At 35.4% G+C, this 25,428-nt stretch overlaps 2 protein-coding genes across 4 annotated transcripts in view; one reads left to right on the top strand and one right to left on the bottom strand.

Annotated features, from left to right (window-relative positions):
- The window catches only part of AKIRIN2 (akirin 2), a 33,577-nt gene extending 15,977 nt beyond the window's left edge, over positions 1–17,600 (top strand). Inside the window, exons 2-5 of the mRNA XM_001366959.5 lie at positions 3,114–3,257; positions 11,610–11,759; positions 12,567–12,638; positions 12,814–17,600. Coding sequence (XP_001366996.1) covers positions 3,114–3,257; positions 11,610–11,759; positions 12,567–12,638; positions 12,814–12,824 — 377 coding nt within the window. The 3' untranslated portion in view covers positions 12,825–17,600. The remainder of the gene's footprint in view (positions 1–3,113; positions 3,258–11,609; positions 11,760–12,566; positions 12,639–12,813) is intronic.
- A 3,600-nt stretch (positions 17,601–21,200) lies between these two features.
- The window catches only part of ORC3 (origin recognition complex subunit 3), a 126,194-nt gene continuing 121,966 nt past the window's right edge, over positions 21,201–25,428 (bottom strand). For all 3 annotated transcript variants that reach the window (XM_056818574.1, XM_056818575.1, XM_056818573.1), the window contains exons 18-20: positions 22,759–22,875; positions 21,809–21,888; positions 21,201–21,465 (exon numbers count right to left, since the gene is read on the bottom strand). In XM_056818574.1, the coding sequence (XP_056674552.1) occupies positions 21,360–21,465; positions 21,809–21,888; positions 22,759–22,875 (303 nt within the window). In that variant the 3' untranslated portion in view covers positions 21,201–21,359. The remainder of the gene's footprint in view (positions 21,466–21,808; positions 21,889–22,758; positions 22,876–25,428) is intronic.

The following is a 25,428-nucleotide window of genomic DNA, read 5'->3' as shown; positions in this document are numbered from 1 at the left end:
ATTCATTAGTTTAATAACATCAACTGCAGTGTTCTAAGGAATTCTTTTTGCTTTAAAACAAACTTGATAGGAGGAGAGAATGAAACATAAATTGAAGGTGCTTATTTATTTTACAAACTGATTAACCTAGAATCTAAAACCTTGTTTGATAATGATGATGAAAAGTGCATTTTATATAGAGCTTTAAGGTTTTCAAAGTTTTACATGTTTATTTTATCCTTCTAACAATCCTGGAAAGTAGATGTTTTTAACTCCAGTTTTCAGATAAGGAAGCTGATGCAGATAGTTTGATAAGTCAAGTTGGTAAGAAATAGTACTAGTTAATAGATCTGCCAGGAATATTAAATATGATCTTCTAAGACTAGAAGTAAAAATATTAATGTGTCTTAGCAGTAAATGCAAAAAATTTTTGTTGGTCAAATATTGTTCCTCACTTAACTAATTAGGATACCTTGGATGTATTTATCTTAAACTGAATTGCGTAATTTGACAGGAGAACTGACAGGGTTATTATATAATTTATATGTTTGTGGTGATTTGCTAACTTGTGATTTGTTTATAATTATCACTAGAAATTCAGTCTGTTTTTGTGGGCTTAGCCTGAAAGTTTTAGGATTAGAATTGAAATACACAAATAACATCAAAGAAAGCTTTGACCTTTTTCTTTTTCCTGAGTGTGGCTAAACACAATATCTACTAGTAATATTAGTAATTTTGGTATTTCCCTTGGACATTATGAAGTAATTACTGATTTATTTGAAAGTGATCTAACTAGCTGTAAACAAAAGGTAAAAACTACTGTGTTACTAACATGCAAAATATTGTTGTATATTTTAAATTAGGTATAGAGACAAATCAAACATGACATTCTAATTGCCTTTAGAAGCATAAGCTGTGGATAATAACTTAAACTTTGCTGAATGTTAAGAATCTAAAAATGATTCTCTGAAGATTAGTATGTCATTACTATATTGTATTATCTCAGAAAGGAGGAAAACCTAAAAAAAGGAATTCAGTGATGTTACTTCTGGGTTTTTTGTTGCTACAGGGCTTATTTGGACTGATTATATATAAATCACATAATTCCTGCACTAGAACATTTCAAAGTATAACTGAAGAAGCAGTACAAATAAGAGCTTTTCAGGAGCTCTTGATGATGTTTTTCTTTGAGCATTAGATGATGTACATATCTGGGAATCTCTTTTTTTAATGTTTGAATTGATTAGCAGAATTGGTGTTATTGGACACCAGAACAAAACCATAAATTTATTTTGCAGTGTAGTATTTCTTTGCCTTTGAAGTCTTGCTTTAGGACCAGATAAATTTGGTTTTGTGAAACAAATGAAAGAGGAGACTACTATAAAGAAATTGCTTTCTGGTAACCTAAAAGTAACAAGGACTGTGAACATGCTGGTTTCTAGATTGATAAATTTTTCATTAATTTGAATTGTGCATGTCCATGAGATGAATTCAAAGTCATTTAATTAAACAGGTTTTCATTGAGCATCAGCGAGGGTACTGTGTATGGGGGATATAATGACCCCAACAGTTCCAGGCTCAAGGAATTTAAATGCTTTTTTTTAGACTAAAGGATATTTTCAAATCCATAAAATATGACATAAGATTACCAAGGAAACCAAATGTATCACTGGTTCCAAAATATTTTTAAAAAATGAACTTATAGATTCCATATTAAGAACCTCTTTAGTGGGAAGATTAGGAATGGCTTTTCATTTGGAGATACAACCACATTATGCCTGGAAGGAAGTGCTAGTCAGGAGAAAATGTATTCACAGAGATGCAGATCAAACACTAAATTTGGGAAATAGTAAGTAGTCCAGTTTGTTTAGAACATTTTCTATAAAGGGAGAGTAATGTGAATAAGGCAGGAGAGATAGAATGGATCAAGATTTTGATGTTAAACAGCAAGCTGAGGAGTTTTTGTTTGGTTTTTAATTCTGGAGGCCTTAGGGGTTCTATTAAATAATTTTGAACCAAAATGGTGGTCGGACCTTTGATTTATAGGAAATATAAATGGATAATTTGGATGGAGTTGAAGGAGGAATGGGATGCTAATTAGGAGAGTGGCTGTGTGAGTTGGAGAGATGAAGGCAGATTTGGGAACTGATTGGCTATGGGGGTAGAGAATTGAGGAAGAATGAAGAGTTGAGGATGACTCCCACGTTTGATAGGAAGCATAAGTGGTTTCCTAAAAAGAAATAAAAGAGGATAGGAAGAGGGAAGATTTGGGGGGCAGGGGGAGGGTGAGTTTTGATTTCAGTGTGAATAATTCTTAATATAAATTTGTTTTGCGTAAGACTGATTTCAGGAATGTTGTATGTTAAAATGCTTTAACAGAGATTATTATTTAGAATTATTTTGGGATCTGAAGAAATCTTTTTAGCACTGATATTTAGCATGAGGTGCCCAAGAAAGTGAAATGGCTTGCACAAAGTCACACAACTAGTTAAAGGCAGAGCTTAGACTAAAAGTAACATTTCTTGACCTCTCCTTCTGATGCTCTAAACTAGTGGTTCTCAAACTTCTTTATCTCAGGCCCCCTTTACACTTGAAGATTCTCCAAAGAACTTCTGTTTATGTGGGTAATAGCTCTGTAACATTAGAAACTTTTAACATATTACTGTTACTATGAAAATAGTTTGACCTTGTTATCCTCATTTTAGGATGAGGAAACTGAGGCTAAGTGATTTGCCCAGGGTCACGCAGCTCAGTACGTATCTGAGGATGGCTGTGAACTCCGGTCTTCTTGACTTGGTCCAATACTCTGCCCATGGTGTCATTTAGTCAGGTTCCAATTTTTCAGAGGGAGGAGACTGAGGCCCAGAGAAGTTACAAATTATTTAAAATTATTCAAGATTGTTTTGTGGTTAGAGATTTTGGAAGTATCAATATACTATTTACAGAGTATTTGTTATGTATGTTGCTAGCTAATACTCTTAAACAGATTGTCAATAATTTGGAAAGTATCTTTGTTAAAAGTATGTTTAGGATAATGATATTGAGATCTAACTGATATATTAGAAACCTAAACAAAATATTTTTGTGTGTGCTTTCTTGCTAATTTTTTAACCTTGTAAAATATTTTATTTTAGAACAAATTCTGTACAACATAAAACAAGAATATAAACGTATGCAGAAGAGAAGACATTTAGAAACTAGCTTCCAGCAGACAGATCCTTGCTGTTCTTCTGATTCACAACCACATGCATTTCTTCTCAGTGGACCAGGTTCTCCAGGTAAGTATATTGAAAACTTGATTTTCTTAACCAAAGAGAAGATGGTGGAGTTTCCTCACATTCAACTCAAAAATCTCTAGGGTATGGTTTGTCATTTCTCTGTTTTTCTGATTAGCCATTTTAAGGTGTCATTGGCAAAAGTACTTTCTTCTGATAGAGATGTTTAATAGTGTTACAGCCTAGTTTGCAAAGTTAAGAACTTGTTTTCCCAAAGGATCCAGAGACATGCCGGGTGACTATGAACTATGTTGTAGAAATGGTTTCTTGTAATGGATATAGGATTAAAATTGGTTAGTCTGGTTTGGATGATTGGTAAAAAATATGTTTTGTACTTGCATAGCCTGCAGCCACAAAGAAATATATTTGTGGGTGGGCACCTGAGAAGGAGATTGGAAACTGAGGGAAAATGGTGGAAACTGAGGGAAAATGGGTAAAGAGAAGGAGAGAGAAAGAGAGAGAGAGGGAGGGAGAGAGGGAGAGGGAGGGAGGGAGGGAGGGAGAGAGGGAGGGAGGGAGGGAGAGGGAGGGGAATTGCTGAGGAGTGTTTGGTCTGTGGATCAAAAGACCTTAAGTTTTTGGGGCTGGGGGTTAAACCTTTTTTAGTATCAATTCTAAGACAGAAGAGTGGCACGGTTTAGGTGATGTGGGTTGAGTGACTTGCCCCCTGGGGTCACACAGCTAGGAATTGTTTGAGATCAGATTTTGAAAACATGATTTTTTCAATTTTAAAAACTGGCTAGATGCTATTACAGTGAACTTCTGAGGATTTGGTACAGTGCAATTTTTTTTAGTAATGAATAATTTGGGTTTTAAAAAAATCACATCATGAACAAAGAAATTTTTTTCTTTGTTTCTCTGAAGAAAGCATTGACAATGCCTTAGAAATAGGGAGGCTAAGACTTAGGAACTGGACGTGTAAAGAATTTCACTGATTCAGAGAATTCCTGGATGAGGATGTGTAGACTACTAGTCAATACCTCTGCAACTTAGTGCCTTAGAGAAAGTTGCTTATTGATCCATGAAGCTGCCAGTATGTGTCAAGAATTGGGAATTGGATCCAGATTTTTCTGCAACCAAATCTAGCGTTCTGCACTGCCCTATGCTGACTAACGAATACTTTTATTAGTAAATTATAAAGTGAAATGCTCAATAAAGTAGCACTAGATAGATTCCAATAGTGAGTCTATAATGTGAGAAGAAATAGCCTACATATAACAATAGCTCATAAAGGTATCATCATCATCATTATGGGAATTAATATAACATCAGCCAACTTTGTTAGGTACTGTAAAGGAATAATGAAAGATAAGAACACTGAGAGTCTTAATTCCCACAGAGTTTAGTCTAGTAAGGCTCTTAATCTGGAGTCAAATTCTTTATAGTTTTATAATTCAGGGAAATTGATAATGTATTTTAAATATTTTTCCATTAAAATATTTTTGAGTGGGTAGTTCTTATTTTTTTTAAATAATTTTTCTCTAATTACATGTAAAAACCATTTTTAACATTCATTAAAAAATTATTTTTTGAGTTCTAAATTTTCATCTTCTTTCCCCCCTTCCCCCCAGATGGTAGGCAACCTGATAAAGATTTTACATGTGCCATCTAAAACATCTTTCCATATTATTTTGTAGACACCTAGTCTTAAAAAAAAATAAGTGAGTGAATGAAAGTTTTAATTAAGCACTTGTTATTGTAAACCTTACAATTTCTTAGACTTATGAATGTTGGAAATTTCACCATTAGGGAAATTTCATACTTGGAAAAAATTTCCTACTGATAGTAAGAACTCTATTAGAATATGAAACTCCTTGGCATGGGAGGATCCTTCTCCTCCCTACTTACGACTACTTTAGGACAGAAACCTTTTGCTAAACAATGGAAAGGGCTTTGACCTATGCTTAAGCATAGAACAGGAAGTTCTTTGAGTCATGATTGATTTTAGAATTGATACAATAGAGATACTTGGAATGACAGAACCAGGTCTTGGAATTTACAATCTCCACCCTACTCAGTCTAACAGGATTTAGGAAGGGCTGTAGCCATAGATCAAGATTTAATTATTTGAGAATATGACCTACAACAGACATGTGCAAAGGAAACAGACCTCTGGGCGGTCCTGGGTTAAGCTAGAGCCACCATTGGCACTGGGGAGACATGGACAGTGATTGGTAGATGTGAGAACTGAGGGGAGGGGAGTTAGATGGTTTTCTTAAAGATAGCGGGGTCTGAGGAGAGAGGGAGGAGGTTTTGCTCTGAGCGAGGTGGCTCTGAAGGAGGACTGAGGAGGTTGCTCTGTGGGAGGACCAGGAGAGAAGGCTGGCTCTGAAGGAGGAGAATTCTCTGGAAACATTTTAATTATCACATTATTTACCAGACAAATAGAGTCCTAAACCAAGGAATTATGAAGCAAAGAAAAAGAAATATCACTAATGAATATTGAAACAAAAATTTTAAATCTGGACAAAAAGATTCCATCAATATCCCCCCCCACCCCCATCCTTCACTATGATCAAGTTGCAGTAAGTGGGTGATTCTTATTTACTTTTAAAACAAAGTGATTTTAGTATTAGTATTATTTTTTGCTCCAAATTCTTTGTTCCCTCCCTCACCCCATGAGAAGGCAAGAAAAACAAAACCCATTACAGATAAGAAGTCATAGTCAGGAAAGTGGGGGAGGGCAGGAGGAGAGAAAAGTAAAAGAAAGGAGAAACTGAACTCTTTAGTGCATCATTTCTTTGTCTGAAGGTGGCAGATGGCTTTTTCATCATGAGTCCTTTGGAACATTAGTAGACCATTATTTTGATCAGTTATTAAATCTGTCGCATCTGATTACCTTGCAGTTTTACTTATATAGATTGTTCTCTTGGTTCTGCTCATTTTAGTTTTTATCAGTTCAAACATATCTTCCCAGGTTATTTTTGAAACCATCCACTTTGTTTCTTTTATGGCATAATAGGATTACATATTATATGTATGATATTATTAAAATGTATATGCATATATATATATGTGTATATATATATATATACACACACACACACACATGCACACACGGCTATGTGTATAGATCACATTGCTATACCATAATTTGTTTATCTGCTCTCCAGTTTAATGGGCGTCCTCTTACTATAAATATTTTTGTATGAATCTTTTTCCTTTTTCTTAGATTTTTATGGTAGAGCCCTAATTGCTTTAACACTTCTACTAACAGTGCATTAGTGTACCTGTTTTTCCACATCTCCTCTGGCATTTGTCATTTTACTCAATTTAGATGTGAAACAATAAACCTCAGCTAAATTTGTATTTCTCTGTGATTTTGAGCATTTTTTCATATAGCTACTTAGCGTTTTTATTTCTTCTAAAAACTGCTTATTCACATGTTTGGCCATTTGTTGTTTTAGATTTGACTCGGTTCGATGTATTTATTTTAGAAATTCAAACTGACAGAGTAATTTGCTATAAATATAGATTTTCCCCCCTCCCCAGTTTCCTGCTTTTCTTAAGATTTTTATCTACATCGATTTTGTTTGTGCAAAAAAACTTTAATTTTTTATAATCAAAATAATCATTTCACTTCCTGTGAACCTTTTTCTAGGTCATAGACTGGTGTGAGCTCTTCCCCATTCAAAATCTGATCTAATTTCTTGTCTGCTTGACCAATTTGCTTATTCTAGAACATTTCATGTATCCATTTTGAATTTAGCATGGAATGTGGTGAGAGGTATTGATCTATGTCTAGTTTTTGCTAGATTGTTTTCCCAATTTTCACATCAGTTTTTGTAAAATGGTGCGATTATGCCATTATCTGACCTCTTTGGGTTTATCAAACTCCAGATTATTGTGTTAATTTGCTTCTGTATGTTGTATACTTAATTTGTTCCAATGACCAATTGTTCTTTTTCTTAAACCCAGATCTAAATTGTTTCGATGATTATAGTTTTGGATCTGGTACTGCCATGCCATCCCATGCCTTCCTTTTTTTCATTTGATCCCTTGATATTTTTGGCCTTTTTTCTAGCTCTAAAGTAATTCTTAGGTAGCATGGAATGGCAATGAATAAGTCAATTAATTTAAAAGTATTACCATTTTTATTAGGGGCAGCTAGATGGCATAAATAGAGCACAGGGCCTGGAATCAGGAAAATTTAGCTTCCTGAGTTCAAATCTGGCCTCAGATAACTTACTAGCCATATGATCCCGGGCAAATCACTTACCTGTGTGCCTCAGTTCCTTTATCTGTAAAATGAACTGGAGGAGTTTGAAATGGCAAACCACTTCAATATCTTTGTCAAGAAAATCCCAAATAGGACCATGAAGTGTTGTACATGACTTGAAATAACTGAAATTTTTTTATTATATTGTATTATTTTATTATATCTTATTCATTATACTAATCATATTTCTTTGTTTAGTCAGATCCACCTTTATACCTGTGGAAAGTGTTTTGTAATTGGGTTCAAATTGATTGTCTATTTCTTCCTGCTAGATTTTTTGTTGGTAGCGTACAGAAATGCTGATGATTTGTATGGGTTTATTTCATATCTACAACTTTGCTGAAGGTTGTTAGTTTTTTTAGTTGACTCAATTATTATATCATCTGCAAAAAGTGAGTTTTGTTTTCTTGTTGCTTACACTTCAGTTGCTTTCTCTTGTCTTCTTGCTATTGCAAGAAATGCTTGCAAGGATTTCTATTACGTGGTAAATAGGACATTCTTACTCTGATCTTATTGGAAGGGATTCTAGCTTATCCTCCTTAAATGTTTGCTCCTGGTTTTATAGATGACTTATCATTTTAATGAAAACTTCATTTCTGTGCTTTCTAGTATTTTTGTTTTTAACAAATGATTTCTGCATCTATTCAAATCATGGGAGTTTTGCTGTTTTTTTTTTTATATGGTCATTTATTTTTAGAATTCTTCTAATACTGAACCAGTTCTGCATTCTTGGTATAAAATCTTTGTGAAGTATGATTTTTTAGTTCTATGTTTTGATTCTCCTTAGTTTTAGGTATGAAGACCATTTTTGTGTCATAGAAGGAATTTGATAGGAATCCTTTACCTATTTTTCAAAAAGTATGTAATAGTGGAATTGTCCTTTTTTCCAAATAGAAGAATTTACTTATAATTCCATTTGGCTTTAGATTCCCCCCTCCCACCCCTTAGGGAACTCATTTATGACTTTCCATTTCTTTTTACTAAGGTGGAGTTAAGTATTCTATTTCCTGTTCTGTTAAATTGAGCCATTTGTATGTTTTAAAATATTCATTTAATTTTAGATTGCCAGTTTGATTGGCATTTAGATGGGCAAAGTAGTTCCTAATTATTGCTTTTATTTCCTCTTTATTGATTTTAAATTCTCCAATTCATTTTCAGTACTGGTAATTTTGATTTTCTCCTTTGCTTATTTCAAATCAAATTATCCAAGTGATTCATTTATTTTAAACAGCTAGTTTTATTCCTCTTTTTAGCTTTCAATTTTGTTTCTCCTTTGATTTGCAGGATTTTTATTTTAATATTTAATTTGATTTTTTTCTGGTTTTTTTTTTTTAGTTGCTGATCAACAGCAACTTCTTTCACTCTTTATATAAATGTTTAAACATAGAAGTTTTCTCCCAAGTACTGCTTTGGTTGCATTTCACAAATTTTGGTAAGTTGTCTCATTGTTGCCATTATCTTTAATCAGATTATTGATTCTATGATTTGTTCTTTGATCCACCCATTCTTTAGGATTAGGTTAGTTTCCACTTAATTTTTAGACATTGCTTCAAAGCCCTATTATTGAATGTAATTTTTATTGCATTGTGATCAGAAAAAAGATATATTTGATATTCTGCTTTTTTTGAGGTTTATTTCATATGATGGTGCCACATACAGCTGAGAAAAGGATATATTTCTATTCCCATTTTCAGTATTCTAGAGATTTCTTTTGGTTAGTTTACATAGGTCAGAGAAAAGTAAATTGGTGTGCCCCCCTCCCCCCGTAAATTTTTTTGCCTGTTAATTCCTGTAACTAACTTCTCCTTCAATAATTTGAATATTATGCAGTTTGTTGCATGTGTTCAGAATTGTTATTATTTATGGTAGCATTTAGCAAAATCTATATTGTTTAGCTTTTTAAACTAGAGCTATTTTTGTCTTTTCTTTGCCTGAGAAAGTTAGATTGCCAAAACAACAGATTTTGTTCAAGCCCCATATTTTTTCTTTGTGTGTTTTTTTGTTTCAAGTGTAAACCATATATTGTGGGATTTTGGTTTCTAATCCATTTTGCTATTTTCTATTTTATGGTCTAGTTCATTGTATTCACAGTTAAACTTTATTTTTCCCTCAGGGCTATTGACCATGGGTTTCCTTAATTTCCCTCCCTATTCCACCCCCAATTCCCTTTTCTTAACCCCTTTCTTCCTTGTTGGGTAAGATGAACTTCTTTATCCAGATGTGTTTATTTTTTCCTCATTGAACCAGGTCAAATATGAGATTGAAGTTGACCACTTCCCCCTCTTAATCCACCCTCCATTATATAAACTCTTCCTTTCATAAACCATTAATGTGAGCTATTTCTCTGTTTTTCCTCCCCTACACTTTTCTCAATGCCTTTTTTTCCCTACCTTCTTTCTTGGTATTTATTAATTCAGAAAGAGCAGCAAGGGCTAGGCAATTGGGATTAAGTGACTTGCCCAGTATCACACAACAAGTGTCTTGAGGCCAGATTTGATACAAATGTAAACAGTCTAGCCTTTTTTTTTTTAGTCTTTTATGATTTTTCAATAATATTTACCTTTTTATGCTTCTATTTAATCATGTTTGAATGTCAGATTTTCAGCTCTGGTCTTTTCATTTGAGAATATTTGAAAATCTGTTTCATTGAATTCCCATTTCACCCCCTGTGGTAGAATTATACTCAGTTTTGCTGGATAAATTATTCTTGGCTATTTATTCTAGCTCTTTTGCCTTCTAGGATATCATTTCAAGTTCCTAGTTTCTTTACAGTAATCTTTGATTCATATTTGATTTGGGAGGCTACCTTGCTCCTTGACCTGGGAGTTCTGGATTTTGGCTACATTATTCTTTGGAACTTCATTTGGGGTTTCTTTCAAGTGGTTACTAGTAGATTCTTTTGATTCCTACTTTTAAAACTTTGGTTCTTACACATCTGAATGGTTTTCCTATACAATTTCTTGAATTATATCTAGGCTAATGTTTCCAGGCTTGGCGTTCAATCTTATTAGCCCTCTTCTGATACCCTCCTGGCTAGCTGCTGCCTCAGTGTTTGCAGACCTCTTTGTCTATGTCTATCTTCCTAAGCTGCCTTTGACAGGAAAAGTGACTCTTAACTTTTTCATGGCTTTCTCAATCAGAATTTGTCTAGCACATTTTCTAAGTTTTATTGGAAGTGAGCTGGATGAAATGCTGGCTCTCCTTTCTTCCATCTGAAGTTACTTTTTAAAATATAAAATTGCTTTGAGAGATAAATCTTTAAGTTCGTTTTTTACCTGTATTCAAATTTGGATATATGAAATCTAATCTGTAGCCTCTTCCTTCCTAGGACTTTTGTAATACTGTTGCCAGAATGTGTCCTAATTAACATTTTAGTTCCTTTGTAAAACTCAGAACCATGGACATATGCTGAAATGTTCTTAGTTGTCAATTTATAATGGAGAGGGGGAAAAGGACATTTCATTTTATAAAGAAGTAGACTATGTGAAGTAATTTCTAGTTATCTTTTAGGATATAGCAAGTTGTAGATAGTATATAGACCATGTTTTTTGCAACTTCAGTCATAAGTGGCTGATTGGTTGAGTCACACTAGCTAATGACCTGACTAGTAAAAATCTGGATATGCATAGGCACTTTGTGTATTTTCTGCCATGGCAAAGAAATTATTTTGTTATAGAATCCTTCATTGTAATGACAGATGTTATAAGAAATATCACCACAAAAATCCTTGTACATGAATGGAGAGTTTTAGAAACCACCTTGTTTTGTTTTGTTTTTGGTGCCTGACTCTTCTCCCCACCCTCTCTCTCCTTAGTGTTAGCCATAATCATGCATTGATTATCCAATTTTGTGTGGGACCATCAATTCTTGGCAGCGTCTTTATAAATATGTGATCTTATGATCTCCAAATAAATAATAACCATAGTCATTATTTTGGTGTTTAGAAGAATCTAGAATTGGGTCTTTGGTAGCTTGGGGGTGGGGGATGGGATACACAAAACTCCAAACCAAAAATGGTTAACAACACAAGTAAATTGACTCCTGGTTACAGAACCAAGGGCCTTCCTAACTCTTAAGATTCTAGTTGTGGTTGTGATTCTGAAGTGTATCTTTTTTTCTTCATACATTATACATAGGCTCTTCATCTGCAGCATCATCACCATTAAAAAAAGAACAGCCTTTATTTACTCTAAGGCAGGTTGGGATGATCTGTGAACGTTTGCTGAAAGAACGTGAAGAGAAAGTTCGTGAAGAGTATGAAGAAATTTTGACCACAAAACTTGCAGGTATGTCTACTTGTTACATTTTTGCTCTAAATTCAGCTGCTGCTTTCCAGACTCTGGAGAGTATACAGTTGTTTTTTGGGGAAAAAAATAACATTCTAGAAAATACAGTTTCATCCTCAGATACTTGAAATGTTGATACTGGCTTTTTTTTTTTAAACCCTTACCTTCTGTCTTAGGATCAATACTGTGTACTGGTTCCAAGGCAGAAGAATGGTAAAGGCTAGGCAATGGGGGTTAAGTGATATATCCAGGGTCACACAGCTAGAAGTGTCTGAGGCCAGATTGGAACCCAGGACCTCCCATCTCTGGGCTTGGCTCTCAATCCACTGAGCTATCCAGCGGCCCCCAATACTGGCATTTTCTAAACTTTTTAGCTTTTAGTTTAAGCACTTGGTGAGAAAGTTCTAAAAAGGGCATGGATTTATTAAAAAATGAGCCCCAAGTTAGAAACATTTGCTTTTTTGGTTTTCATACAATAATTTGGCTAATACAGTGTTCACTTAGTAAATTTTTTGTCATATATTTAGAATATAACATAAATGGTCCTAAGAAATCTTAGGTTTGCTAGTTTTAGGATTTCATAGAAGAAATCTTGAAAACTGAGTGAGGATTGCTACTTGCCAACCCCATGTAGCTTTAACTCCCAGTTAAACACCCTTTCACAATGGCATGTTGTTGTTACCTTTCATAAATTCAAATTTTGATATTTGATCAGAGAGGAAAGATGGGGAAGAATACCTTGACCCAGGAAGGCTCACTTTTTAAATTACTGTAATTTGACACATTCACCTCTTAATCTGTTTATAGAACAGTATGATGCATTTGTGAAATTCACGCATGATCAGATAATGCGACGATATGGAGAACAGCCTGCTAGTTGTAAGTATTTAGATAATATAATTTAAAATACGTTTATAGGATATTATTTTTAATACTTAAGAAATGTCTGAGTCAGGGTGGGGACCATGATTTGTTTATTACAGATGCAAACTTTAAAAAATTTATCAATGTTCATGGGGAAAATCTTCCATTAATTTTCTTCTTTTTTCCTCAGATGTTTCATGAATCACGTTTCCTGCATTTGTGGGCTGCCTGGTTCCCTGTTGAGTTGTTGCAAGTGGTCCCAGTTAAGACTTGCAGCAATGCCATATTTCTCCCCCTCCCCCTGTGAACACAGGTTATTTCAAGCTTTTGTCAGTGGCAACCACTCTTAGGCAGCAACTGGTTTTGGAGTGCTCCCTGATGTCAATACCACCTGGATGTGGACTGTTGCTACCTGTATTAATAATACCAGTGGCCTCATTTGCTGTATCATTACAATTTGGCTTCTTATGTTAATGATATGTTTGAAAAAAGATTAAAGCTGGTGTTCTAGAAAATGCCCTTCATTGGTTGTGTAAATAAAACTGTAGAATGACACTTCTGATTGAAGTTAGTGTGGTTTTAATAACTGTGCACTACAACCAAGCTGTAACCAGTCATTAATAACTTAGAATGTAATCCCAGGACAATTAAGCAAATAGCCCACAGTACTATCTGTGAAATAGTGAAGGAGAGCATTTCTGTATTCCAGGATTTGGGGGGGGTTAAGAATGGGTTTATATGATTTCTTGTTTTTGTAGTTTTTATTTATTCTATCAGTCTTTAACAAAATGTTTATTGCTGCATTTTTTTTCAGTGTATCATTGTTTTACTGCCCTTGTAGTACTGGAATTTAGTTGGAAAAATAAAACATTTACTTCTAATCTGTTTGTTTTTAATGTGCAGATGGGCTTTGTGCAGTGTATGGATAAAATTAGTGTTTGAAATACAAGCAATTACCTAAGTGAAGGAACTGGAAGTTCTCAGAGAATGACGTTTATCTCCTGTAATCAACGATTTAGTGTTACTGTTTAAAACCTGGCTAAGTTGTTTCTGGTCCTGAAGCAGTTTTTCACCTGATTGCAGTGGTAGGACTTGACTGGCACGTAATTGCAGTTTACACTTTTAGCTGCAGAATTCTAAATTTCAGGGGAATGAGAATGTTTGGGGGCTTTGAAGGTTAGCTATTGGCATGAACCAAGATTTGAACAAAGTTTGTCACTTAGAAATTTATTTTAACTTTTAGGTTCTGCTTTTTAAAAAGGGTTGTTTTTGGTTTTTGTTTTAAAGCCATGCCAGGGATAAGTCATATTATGCTAAATTCCAGTAATACATTTGGCCATAAATATTCTAAAATGATTAACTATTGGAAGTTTCCTAAGTGCAGCTTACTTTTTAAAATGTGTTTTCTGTGACAAGGCAAAGAGATGATTCTGATTCTGTACATTTCCCCCCTGGCTTATTCGTTATTTATCATGAATACTTGGAAGAACTGGTTGTAACCTAATGAAGACTGAAGGGAGGAAAGAGGGAATGAACGGAAGGGTAAATACACTGACCCCGAGGTCTGGTTGTAAATGTCACTTCATCCTGTTTTCCCAGTCACACACACTCTTCCACACCTGGAATTTCAGTGCCAACAGTTGTATTAAAAAAACAGTAATAGGGCTATATTTTATACTTGATATAGGGAGACACCAGTATCTCACTAAAAGGAAAATCAGTGCCTTTTTCCTTCCATTTTTTTCCCATTCCATAAGGAATAATGTGACTCTGTTTGGGTTACAGCATTAACGTAATACATTTTAGATTTTACGAAAATATACAAATCAAATTTCATTGCAACAAAAATTCCATTAGAACAAAAAAAATTTTACCAAATCTTAGCTTATGGCTTGTTTTTCTTAAGCAACAGAATCTGGGCATTTCCTTAGAATACATTTAATGGGATTTGGATATTTGGGAACACACTTTCTTCTAGTGATGGGCCAGATATTTCAGTAGATTTGATAAATAAGTGTCTTCTCTCCCCCTTTCAGGGTAAATTTTTTTTTTTTTTGGTATAGGACAGCATTTTCTTCAGAATTGTGGTATTTTGCTATTGACAGGCCAGTAATTAAATTAATAGCTTATTAGAGTGCTGTTAATGATTTGAAGGAATTCTGTTACTAAGGCCTATTATATCTGTAAATATTGTAGGCTATATGCTGACAATTTTTTTAAAAGCAAATTTAAAATCTAGCTTCCCATGGCCTTCTAGAACTCTCAAATGGTGCTGTGAGAACTATGTTGCTATAATGTGAATCAGTGCCATAAACCCCTAATTAACCACAACACTCAAGTACACTTTTTGGGGGTGGGGCAAGGGGGTGGGGGAAATGTTGCCTTTGAGGGAGAAGTCAATCACAAAGCATATGAATCTCAGGGATTTATTCTAACATCTTCCAGGGTATTTCTTGGCCTCAGTATAGATTCCACCCAGTCCCCCAAGTACCTTTTACTACACGTAGAGGCAAGTAAGTAGACTAGTACTTTACACTTTTTCCAGTACTTAATGGGTAACACCCCACCCCCACAAATCAGAGTATTTTATTTTTGAAGTGTTTGGGTAATAATAATTTTCCTTCATCATAAATAAGGGAATCAGGCAAATTGAATGGCTTTGGTCTAGTTATATTTTGAAGATTTTTATTTTCCTCCATGTTAAGCTGCCATGGATAAGAAAAGTAGGCTTTGTACCTGCTTCTAAAATGAGAGCTATTGTTATAAACAAACTGATTTTGACCAAATGGGAAAATTTTAATTTCTGAAATGAAAATCACAGCTAATATTTGGATAAACAAGTAAATCATTACCTTTGAAAATTAGAAAAGGTAGCCTGGTTTTTGAGAATTCTAGAAGAAATCAAACATGCCAACCTTTTCCTTAGTACAGCTTTGCTTATTCCCAGTGTTGCTCTTGAATTTCTTTTTCTCTCCCTATTAATCAGTTACATATTTGACCTGGGCTAAGGCACCAAGCCTTTCTATAAAAGGGCTAAATTTCTGCTTTTAAGTTGAGGACACTGAACTTACTGATCTCTTCCAGCTTTGAATGAAAATCTTTTATTCTATTAACAAATCTTAGTCTGAAGTACTTTGCAAGAACAAATTAGTTGACTCAGTGAAGGGTCCCGTCTCTGATTTGAGTGGATATTTTAATCATGTTTAAAGTATGCATGTTATTCAACAGGTTTGTGCAAGTCATATCTGTTACGAGGTTCTCAGTGCCTCCAAGGATTTAAAGTCCAAATTTAAGAGGGTACTGGGAAGCGACTATTAGGAAATAATCAGTTCTGACCATGTATTTTCAAAGTAAATAAACTACTTTTCAATACAATGAAGAATTTTATCACATTATTACTTAATTTGACTTCCACAGACTCATTGAATTTTAAAAAGATGCAAGGTATCTTAGAAACCAAGTTTCATGCCTCTCATTTACAAAGGAGACTGAAGCCCACCCAGAGATGTAGTATTTTTCCCAGGACAAGTGAGTAGAACTAGGATTTGAACCAAGGCTTTCAGATCCCAAATATTAGTAAGCTCTCTCTACCATGCAGCTTTTTTAGGGTCCCTCCCCTCTAGATATCATGTTCAGTTTCAAAGGCTTGGAGCCAGAGTGTCCTGGTTTTGTTACTTTCAAAGTTTTTTCCTACTACAATACCTCTGTAAGAACTCTTCTATGTTAGCCTATCCATTAGGCTACTTAATTTTAAAAGATGAGTGATGTGAAACAGATATATTACTGTTTTCTTTATGTGTTGAGTCTTTCAACTCTTAGGCAGACAATGACAGGGATGCAAAGCTGGGACTGAACTTGAAAAAATGAACTTTGAGAATCTTATGCTCTATCCTACTTCCTCTTAAAATAGTAGTTTCTTAGCAACACCAAAGCATTTTACTTTTACTCAAATCTTGACCTACAATAATCTGGGATTTGAAACTAGGCCTTTATATGATAGAATTTATTATCTAGAATGTAAGCTCTATTAAATGACTGAAGTTTACATTGTACATTCAAGATAATTCTGGAATCCTTTCTACACTGATAAGACTGTTGAGTAAGACATTTCTGAGACAGTCATTTTTATTAAAGGCTGTAGCCTCCATGTCAGAATGGAACCACTTGAAACACAGCCTTATAACAAATGTCCCTCCATATATTGTTCTTATTTTCTAATATAGAAGCCTGCTATAAATGGCTCATAGAATCAAGTATTACTTAGTAATCTATCTGGAATTTTGCTATCTGGCAGTCTCACTTAAAAATGGCATCCGAGTAGCCAAAATATGATCCCCCAAATCCCTTGTACCTTATCAGTAAGTTCTTCAGCCCATTTAACACCCCCCCCCCCAATCTAACACACTCGGTTAGCTGGTTTCTAACCCTCTCCCAGATTTTTAAAATTTAAAATTAATTCTGCTAAAGGAGATAAAGGAAAGAGGGAACCATTATAGCTAAGCCCACTAATAGCAAGAGTTAGAGGAAGGTTCAAATCAGCCTGATAAAACCATTGTTTCTACTTAACCCATCAGCTCCTCCTCCCAGATCATTAATATATTTATAGCACGGTACAATAGACATTAATAATAATGCTGAACCATCAGAAGATTAAATTGTTTTCCATATGCTATTGAAGGTAGAAAAATACAGATTAAAATGATATATCAGAAGGGGTAAACCTTCAGTGCTATTCAAGGTTTTTTGATAGCTGGGGTTTTACTGTACCATTTCATCTAGGATATAAGGTTACATAGTCTACTAACAGCTTTGTTGATTTAGAAAACTATAGGGTCTACTGAATGTGATGTGCTTTGAATGTTGATTGAAGCTGTCTTTTTTTGGGAAAATGTTTACTGACACAGGAGTACTTGTATTGGAATATTTAACATTATACTGGTATTCATAATAAAATATGACCTTTCCACATGTTGCATAGCTGATGTTTTGGAGTTGTTTTTGGGGAAAGGGTACCGCCCAGCTACTAGCATTCAGGATGGTAAATGGCAAAATTCATTCAGAACAATTCAGCCTGGTGCCAGTTGGGGATTCTGGATTGCTTTGTGGCAGTCTTAGACCTTGCTGGATCAAAAACAGCTTGCCGCATCTTCATCCCATCTTAGTTTGATTTTCCTCACAAAACAGGGATTAGCGCTTAAACCTTTTCTTCACCTTTAGCTGACAAAATAAGTCTCACCAACCGGTGTACCAAGAGCTAGGAAGAACTCTAGACAGTCAGATCAGCTTAATAAAATTCCAAATGGATACTTTAAAAAATTAATTTCATTGTTTCCATGTTGACAAAACACCCCACAATGGCTTTTAAATACTTTCATCTGTCCATTGTAAATAACCACATCAACAACATACTTAAGACATTTAAAATCATGCTCTCAGCCTGTACAGATATCTTCTTACCTTAGTATTTGTGGTTTAGAGATATAGATATCTTTATATATGTGAGCATTTCATTCTAAAATTTCAGCTTAATTCCTACATAATATTTGATCAAGCATGCTTAATTAAGGCTGTAAGCCATACCCACAACTATTATAAACGAGAGGGCACAGAGAAGTTGTGTTTAAGGGCTTGGTGGCATATTTTTTATATTAGTGGATGTAATCTGGGTCAAGGGGGGTGCATTTATGGTGAATTTCTAACGTTGGGGGCAAAACTCTTCGAGCCACTCCATTAACTTAAACATTTCCTATCATGGTCAGGGAGATGAGAGAGAAGTACATTTAAGCTATAAATATCCAGATTTCAAATAAGCTGTAATAAGTATATAAAACAATTACAATGCTGCTATCCTTACATAAATTGTTCTCTTGGTTCTGTTCACTTGACTCTGACCTGTTTTTATCCTACTCAGGAATCTCTTAAATCACTCTTTTGTTACTTCTTGGGACACAATATTCCACTATGTTGACATACATATCGTAATTTATTCAGTTATTCCCCAATTGTCTAAGAATCAGTCCAAGGTATTCCATTAGATAATAGTGTCTTCCCCTGCTTCCTCTTTCCATTAAAACAAAGAGACAAACAAACAAAAACCTTTATCTTCTGTCTTTGTACTGATTCTAAGAAAAGTGGCAAAAGCTAAGGAATTAGGGTTAAGTGACTTGCCCAGAGTCATACCACCAGGAAATGTCTGAGGTCAAATTTGAACCCAGGACCACCTATCTCTAGCCCAGGGTTCTATCCACTGAGCTACCTAGCTGCTCCCATTTCTTCTTTTAAGATTAGGAAGTTTGTGAGTATTCTCTCCCCAGTCTTTAAGCCCTTCTCCCTATCTGCTTATTTCCCTGGGGAGGGGCTGCCTGTCTATTCTCTACCTAAGAGCAAAACTGATTTGATGCCCATATCCCTGTCCTTTCTCTCTGTGTTTGTAATATCTTTACATGCCCCAATTATAGGCAATAACAAGTTCTACCCTTTCCTTTATACTCCAGAGTATTCCTTCTTTTAGTCTCCTTTTTTCTCTTTAAACTCTGAGGACAAAACCCATCCACCCTCATGACATTTGGTTTTAATTCTCTCAGTAACCTCCGCCATTAAGGTTTTTTCTTCTTCCCTTATTAGAAAGTGAGCACTACATTGCTTACAGTCTCTCCCAGTAGCTCAGTTAATTTACTTTCTTAGTTCATTATTATTATTTAAATTCTTTTCTTGCTTGCATTTCAAAGTGCCTGCTCAGCTATAGTCTTTTAATATCTGAAATGCCTGAAAGGACTCTTCCATTCAGGGTCACTTTTTCCTTCCTCTTGGAGGAAGAGGTTTTGCAAGGTAAGCTTATTCTTGATTGTAAGCCTATCTTTTTTTGCCCTTTGGAATAATGCTCTCCACGATCTCCACATTTAAAGTTGAAGATGCCAGCTCTAGTGTGCTCATGACTATGGTTCCTTGGAACTTAAAAGTGCTATTTTCTGGATGCTTGCTTTTTTCACTGATATATGAAGTCTCAACCTTGACTACATTACTGTGACTTTTCTTTTTGGGGTCTTTTTTCAGAAGGTGACAGAAATTCTGTTTTTACTTTGCCTTCTATTCCTAACAATTCTGGGCAGTTTTGCATCTAGCTTTTTTTTTTTTAAAGTGTGGTTTCCCATGGTTTTTTATATCATTTTCTAATATTTTTCAGGTTTTGTATTTTTTTCCTCCCTCAGAATCATTTTCTCCTGTTTATAGGGAAGTCCTTTCTTTTGGTTAAGGTTTACCACTTCTGATTTATTTATTCTGCTAATTTTTGTCAGCCTGAATTTTTTTTTATCTCTATGTTTCTTCTAGGTATTTGTAATTCTTGTGACAAATTTATTCTTTGAGTCTCTGCTGCTTTTGAAGATTTTAGATTTGCAATAATTGTTACCAGTTGGTATTTACTTTTACTTGACTCTCCTACTTAAGCTGCTAAATTGGACCTCTGTGGTAAGGCTGGGTTCTTGCTTTTGGGGCTGACTGGTCTAAGATTGGCTCTGCTTATTTTTTCCCTGGGTTCCTAGGCTTTCTTGGATTTTGGAGGTTCAGAGCTTTAAATCTTGAGGAGGAGGATCCTTTTAATTCCAGGCTGTGTTAAGAACCCCCCCCCCCCCCCCAAGTCTTGATTACAGTCAGTCATTCAGGTACTTCTTTGGTTGCTTGGGTCTTTCTCTAGGGAGCTGTCTGGCCCCCAGATACAAAGCCTTGAAGGCTGTGTCCTAGGTCATTTTTAATTGCCTGGGAGACCATTCTGTGGTAATCACTGTCTTTGCTGGCAAGCCCCCCTTTCCCATGGCCCTCTTGTACTGTTTAGAGGTAGAGTAAGTCACTATAGTTTCTCATTGGAGTTCTTGATCTTTATTTGGTCTAGCATGAACTTTTAAGGTTTTACTGGAGTAAGTACATATGTGGTTTTCCTCTGTCTTCAGGCAACCATCTCAGTCACATGTTTCTCTATCTCTTCCCTTTTTAATATGCCCCTTTGAAGGGAAAAATAGCCTCTAAACATTTCAAAGATCCTTGGAACCTATTGCTCATGAGATGTGTTAATATTTTCAGTTATAGAAGGGAGAGAGGTAGGAGTATCCTGTGGTGGACAGAAAACTGGACTTAAATATGTCCCAATATGGGCTTTGTGACCTTGAGCAAATCACTTAACTTCTAAGTGTTCCTTGTAGTGCTCTTAATCCTGTAAACTACAATCAGTCAGCAAGTATTAACATACCACCAAACAGAAGTATTGAAATTCCTGCCTTCAAAGAATTTACATTCTAATTGCACAAGATGTTCATTTGCATCTGTGAAGGGAATTTATTTACCTGGACTTTCCTCTTAATAAAGAAAAAATAAGTTTTAACCTCCTCCTCCAACAAGAAAAAGAACTTATGTACCCTCCAGGATTAGCTACTTAAAAACTTTATTTGAACATTTATAGCTGATGAGAAGCTTGTGTGATATCCAGTTATTGCACAACCTACTAAGTGGTCAGTTGAACAAATGTTGGGGTGGGAGGGGGAGTGGAGGAAGAGCTGTGTCAAACCAATTACAGCAAGTAAACAATTTACATTAGTCAAAGGGCTTTATTATGTCACACATACTTCATAAGTTCACAAGGGATTGACTCACAATCTTGTAATGACTTAAAAAAAAAAACATGCCACAGAATTACCAGAGAACAAAACAAGCAGCACTGCTCTCCTGGCACTGCTGACTTGCCCTCTAACAGCCTCCCCAAGTCAGCCTTGCTACGTGATCCGTCTTCTGTTTGGTTGGCTTTATGAACCCTAACAGTTCTAGTTCAGATACAGCTCTAATAAATCGAGCACTGAAGGCAAAAGCTAAGGAAAGTCACCACGTCATGTTTCGGCATCAGTTGAAGAGACTGGGTTCTAATGAAACATATTCAACTAGAACTAAGGAAAGTTAATAGAAATAAAATCAATGTTGAGTACTGAAGTGAAGTCCCCTCAAATTTTCAAGTGGCATAAAATAGCAGTCCCAAATTTCTTAAATAATAATAGCCTAGATAGAAAAACAAGGACTCAAATGAGTAGCTACTGGATTTAGTCACAGGGTTTGACTTTGTAAATCCTTGGTGAAGATTTGGGAAATTGACAGATCAGTAAGTTTTGTATTTTTGAATACCGTAAAACTATGGAAAAGGATACTGGATAATTTCCTTTATCTCTTCTGAGGCTGTGGAATTTGGATCTGTTTCTTCAGCAGCTGTTACCACTGTTGCAAAAGCCTTTTGAAGGGACCAAACATAGAACTTAATACTTTGAATATTTTTAGGCTTGCCAAATATTCTGCACATATGGACTGTACATATTTGTGTCTTGTCCTTTTTTTAATATCCCCTACTTGAGCCAGACCAGGCAGTGCTGCTGAGTAGTATGCACACTTGATTCTTTACTCCACCCCCATCAAAATGCCCTTAATTCTTATAAAGGTTTGGCAATCCTAAATACTGTATTTAAAATAAGTCATATATAATAAGTTGATACCGTGGCTAACTAAGTATACTTATAAGTTTCAAAAATCTGAACAGGCGATGAGGAAGAATTAAAAGCAGCATAAGTCAGGGCTCAAGGGTGACTAAGTGACTCTTTCCCCTCCCCTCCAATTTCCCCCAAAATGAAGTTGCCCTTGGATCTATAGAAGGTTGCTCCCCCCATACTTTGCTATCCTCTGCTGGAGGCATCCTGGTGAGAAATGCTTTTTTCACTGAAAAAATAATATGTTACCCTATGACATGAGTGAAACATGGGTATTATGTTAATCCTCAAAGGACTCGTTTGAGGGAGGAACAATAAAATTCCTGTAGAGTATTACATCTCTTAGAAAAGAAATAAACACAGTTGTCTAAGGCCATGCCCAGTACTCTGAACCCAGTACTTTCTAATTTGGAATCTACTGTGCTTTCACATCAATGTATATTTTGTTCTTTTACTTTGACAATGAATATATCAAGAGGTATTTCAGACTTTCAAAAGTAGAGATAAATTAAAAGAACAAATGTGGATCCTTCAAAGAATCAATGAAACTAAAATATTCAAAGAAAGCTGTCACATATGATGAAATAAATAGGTCATATACTATTTGCCTAATAACATACCTCTGACCAGTCCACGACGTTGATGAGCCTACTACATTCCAGATGAAGTTTGTATGCTATGCAGATATCAGGTGCTACATTTGGAATGGAGTCATCTTCACTTTTCAGAGCCTGATTCTAAAAGTAATGTAAATTGTGACTGCTTTTCTTATAGTTGGGAAGAGACAAAAATCAAACTGTGCTTCAATAAAAAGAACATTAAAAAAAAAGTATCAGTTGTTTCCTATGTCACATTTCATTGAGTTATGTTTATAAACTCCATAGCAAATCACATTTCTTTCCTTCTAAGACTTTGGGTAAGACATTTGTTTTTGAGGAATATTCTCAGGATCAGAGGATAAGAACAATGTTTCTTATTTTTTGTGATCAGTAATTGCTAGGAAAAGGCATAACTGGATTACTCTTAAAAAAGATTTTCTTTTTAATTTTCAACAAAATGTTACTCCATAGTTTTAACAGCCACTTGTCATATACATAATTGAGTACTAAATGAAGATTCTTGGTTAGATAGTATTAAGCAGAGAAAACAGTGACTAATTAAAGCTGAGATTTGAGCCACCAACTCTATAAACTGTCATAAATTCCCAAGTCCTTCATTATAAGAAAGACAGCTTCCAGAGGATCTTAGAGATCATCTAAACCACTTCCCTTCATATTTCAGATGTGAGAACTGAAGTCTAGAGAAGTTGGGTACTAGTTAAAGGTCACAATTTCTACCTACTTCCTACAAATCCAGTGCCCCCCCCCCCCTTACATTGCACTACCTTTTCTTCTTAGACTTCTCCAGTTTCTAATATTCTTGTGAAAAGGAAGAAGAAAAAACAAGGCATTTTTGAGTCAGTCATTTCTCCTTCCCTTCTGGAGGAGTGTCCATTTCCCCCTCCTCCGCCCCCCCCCCCCCAAGGAATTGAACCCTCCTGGGAAAAAGGAAAAAACAACTGGGGGGGGGGGGCGCTGATATATATATATATACACGTACAATATTCTGTCTTTGTTGTCCCTCACTTTTACTGAGTGAAGGTAGGTTTTTTTCGTTATTTGTTCAACTCATTATTGATCATTCTTGTCATTCTTGTTTCTTTTTAGTGATCTTTTCGTCTAAGTTGTAGTAATTGGGATATTTTCCTTTTGGTTCTTGTCCAATTTCTCTTGCAGTGGTTCTCAAATAAGTATTATAGGATCATAGAACTGGAAAGGATCCTAGAGGCCATCTAGTCCAACTCTCATTTTATAGATGAGGAACTGAGGCCCAGAGAGATTAAATGACTTGTCCAATGTCACATAATTAAATCACTACAGGGGTGTTTTCTACTTCCTTAGGTTCATTTGGAGTCTGTAGAAGCTATATTGAGGTGCTAATACTCCTAATCCTACACAAATAGAAAGGCATACAGGGAGCCATTTTACTGGTCAAAGGAAAATTAGCTGGTGTCAAACACAAAAAACATGAGAAAAATCCATTAGAATTAGATTTTAAGAATGTAACAATAAAGAAGTCTGTCAGAAATAAGGCTTATCATGAAAGTCACTAACTCCAACAGGATGCTAGTTTTTTCTATGTACATGTCAGCTGTATCAATCACAATGCTGATAACTTAAGGAAATGCTCAAAAGAAGCCTTCCTTTTAAAGGAGCACATGGTGCCATCTATTCTGGATAGCAAAGACCAGTATGGCAGTCTACAAAGTGTTCTTAGAGGGGAAAAAAGTATTTGAATCATCAATTGAATGAAATACATTTCAACTTAAGATACTTTGTCATGGGCTTCCTTTTTAAAAGCATGTTTATGGGGTAGTTAGAACAATAGGCCAGGGAATCAGGACCTTGGGTCTCAGATATTTATGAGCTGTGTGACCCTGGGCAAGTCACTTAACCCCATCTGCTTAGTCTTTACTGCTCTTTTGCCTTGGAACTGATACTCTCAATTCTAAGACAGGAGGTAAGGGTTTAAAAAAAAAACATTCTTAAGACTGGTAATTTTGCACCACAGAATTGTTTGTTAAAAGCAGAGGAAGAGAGAAAATATAGAAATCCTGTTTACTTCCCCTATATGAAAGTTGGGGCAGCAGTGATTGTTCTCTTGCTGAGGACAGCTAAACCTGGTACCCAAAGTCAGGTGATGAATCTTAAATGGTATCAGTCATTCAAGATCAGAATTAAGTTCCTCTCTGTGGCTGTTGCTTTCCTGCCATGTTGTGTGTTGGGAAATCAAGAACAAAAATTTGGATTTCCTGCGGTGCGCTGCAATGACACCATCACCCCGTGGGAAGTGAGGGTTACCTTTTGAGAACAAAATGGCATCTGGGCAAAATTCAAGATGAAATTCCAAACTATGTGAGGTTTTTAAAGTATCAAGATGGACCTGTTGGGTCTCTGAACAAATTCTAGCCATGACCATTGACCAAGTGTGCTGGTAAGAATATCCCGACAGAATAGTTTGTTGTTTTACAATGTGCTTTTCTCCTAACAAGTACTGAGGCAGGAAGTGCAACAACCTTCATTTTAAAATAAGGGAACTGAGGCCAAGAGTGAGTCATGCCCTACAGAGCCAAGACTCAAACCCATATCTTTCTGTTCCGCAGACCATGTTGTGGCCACATGCCAGGGGAGGTCATTCCATCCTTGTACTCCTTAGAGTCTTCTCTACAGCAATTTACATCAGTTTATGGG

Source organism: Monodelphis domestica, chromosome 2, assembly GCF_027887165.1.
Source record: "Monodelphis domestica isolate mMonDom1 chromosome 2, mMonDom1.pri, whole genome shotgun sequence".
Lineage (NCBI taxonomy): Eukaryota > Metazoa > Chordata > Mammalia > Didelphimorphia > Didelphidae > Monodelphis > Monodelphis domestica.
This window is presented reverse-complemented; position numbering and strand designations above follow the sequence as displayed.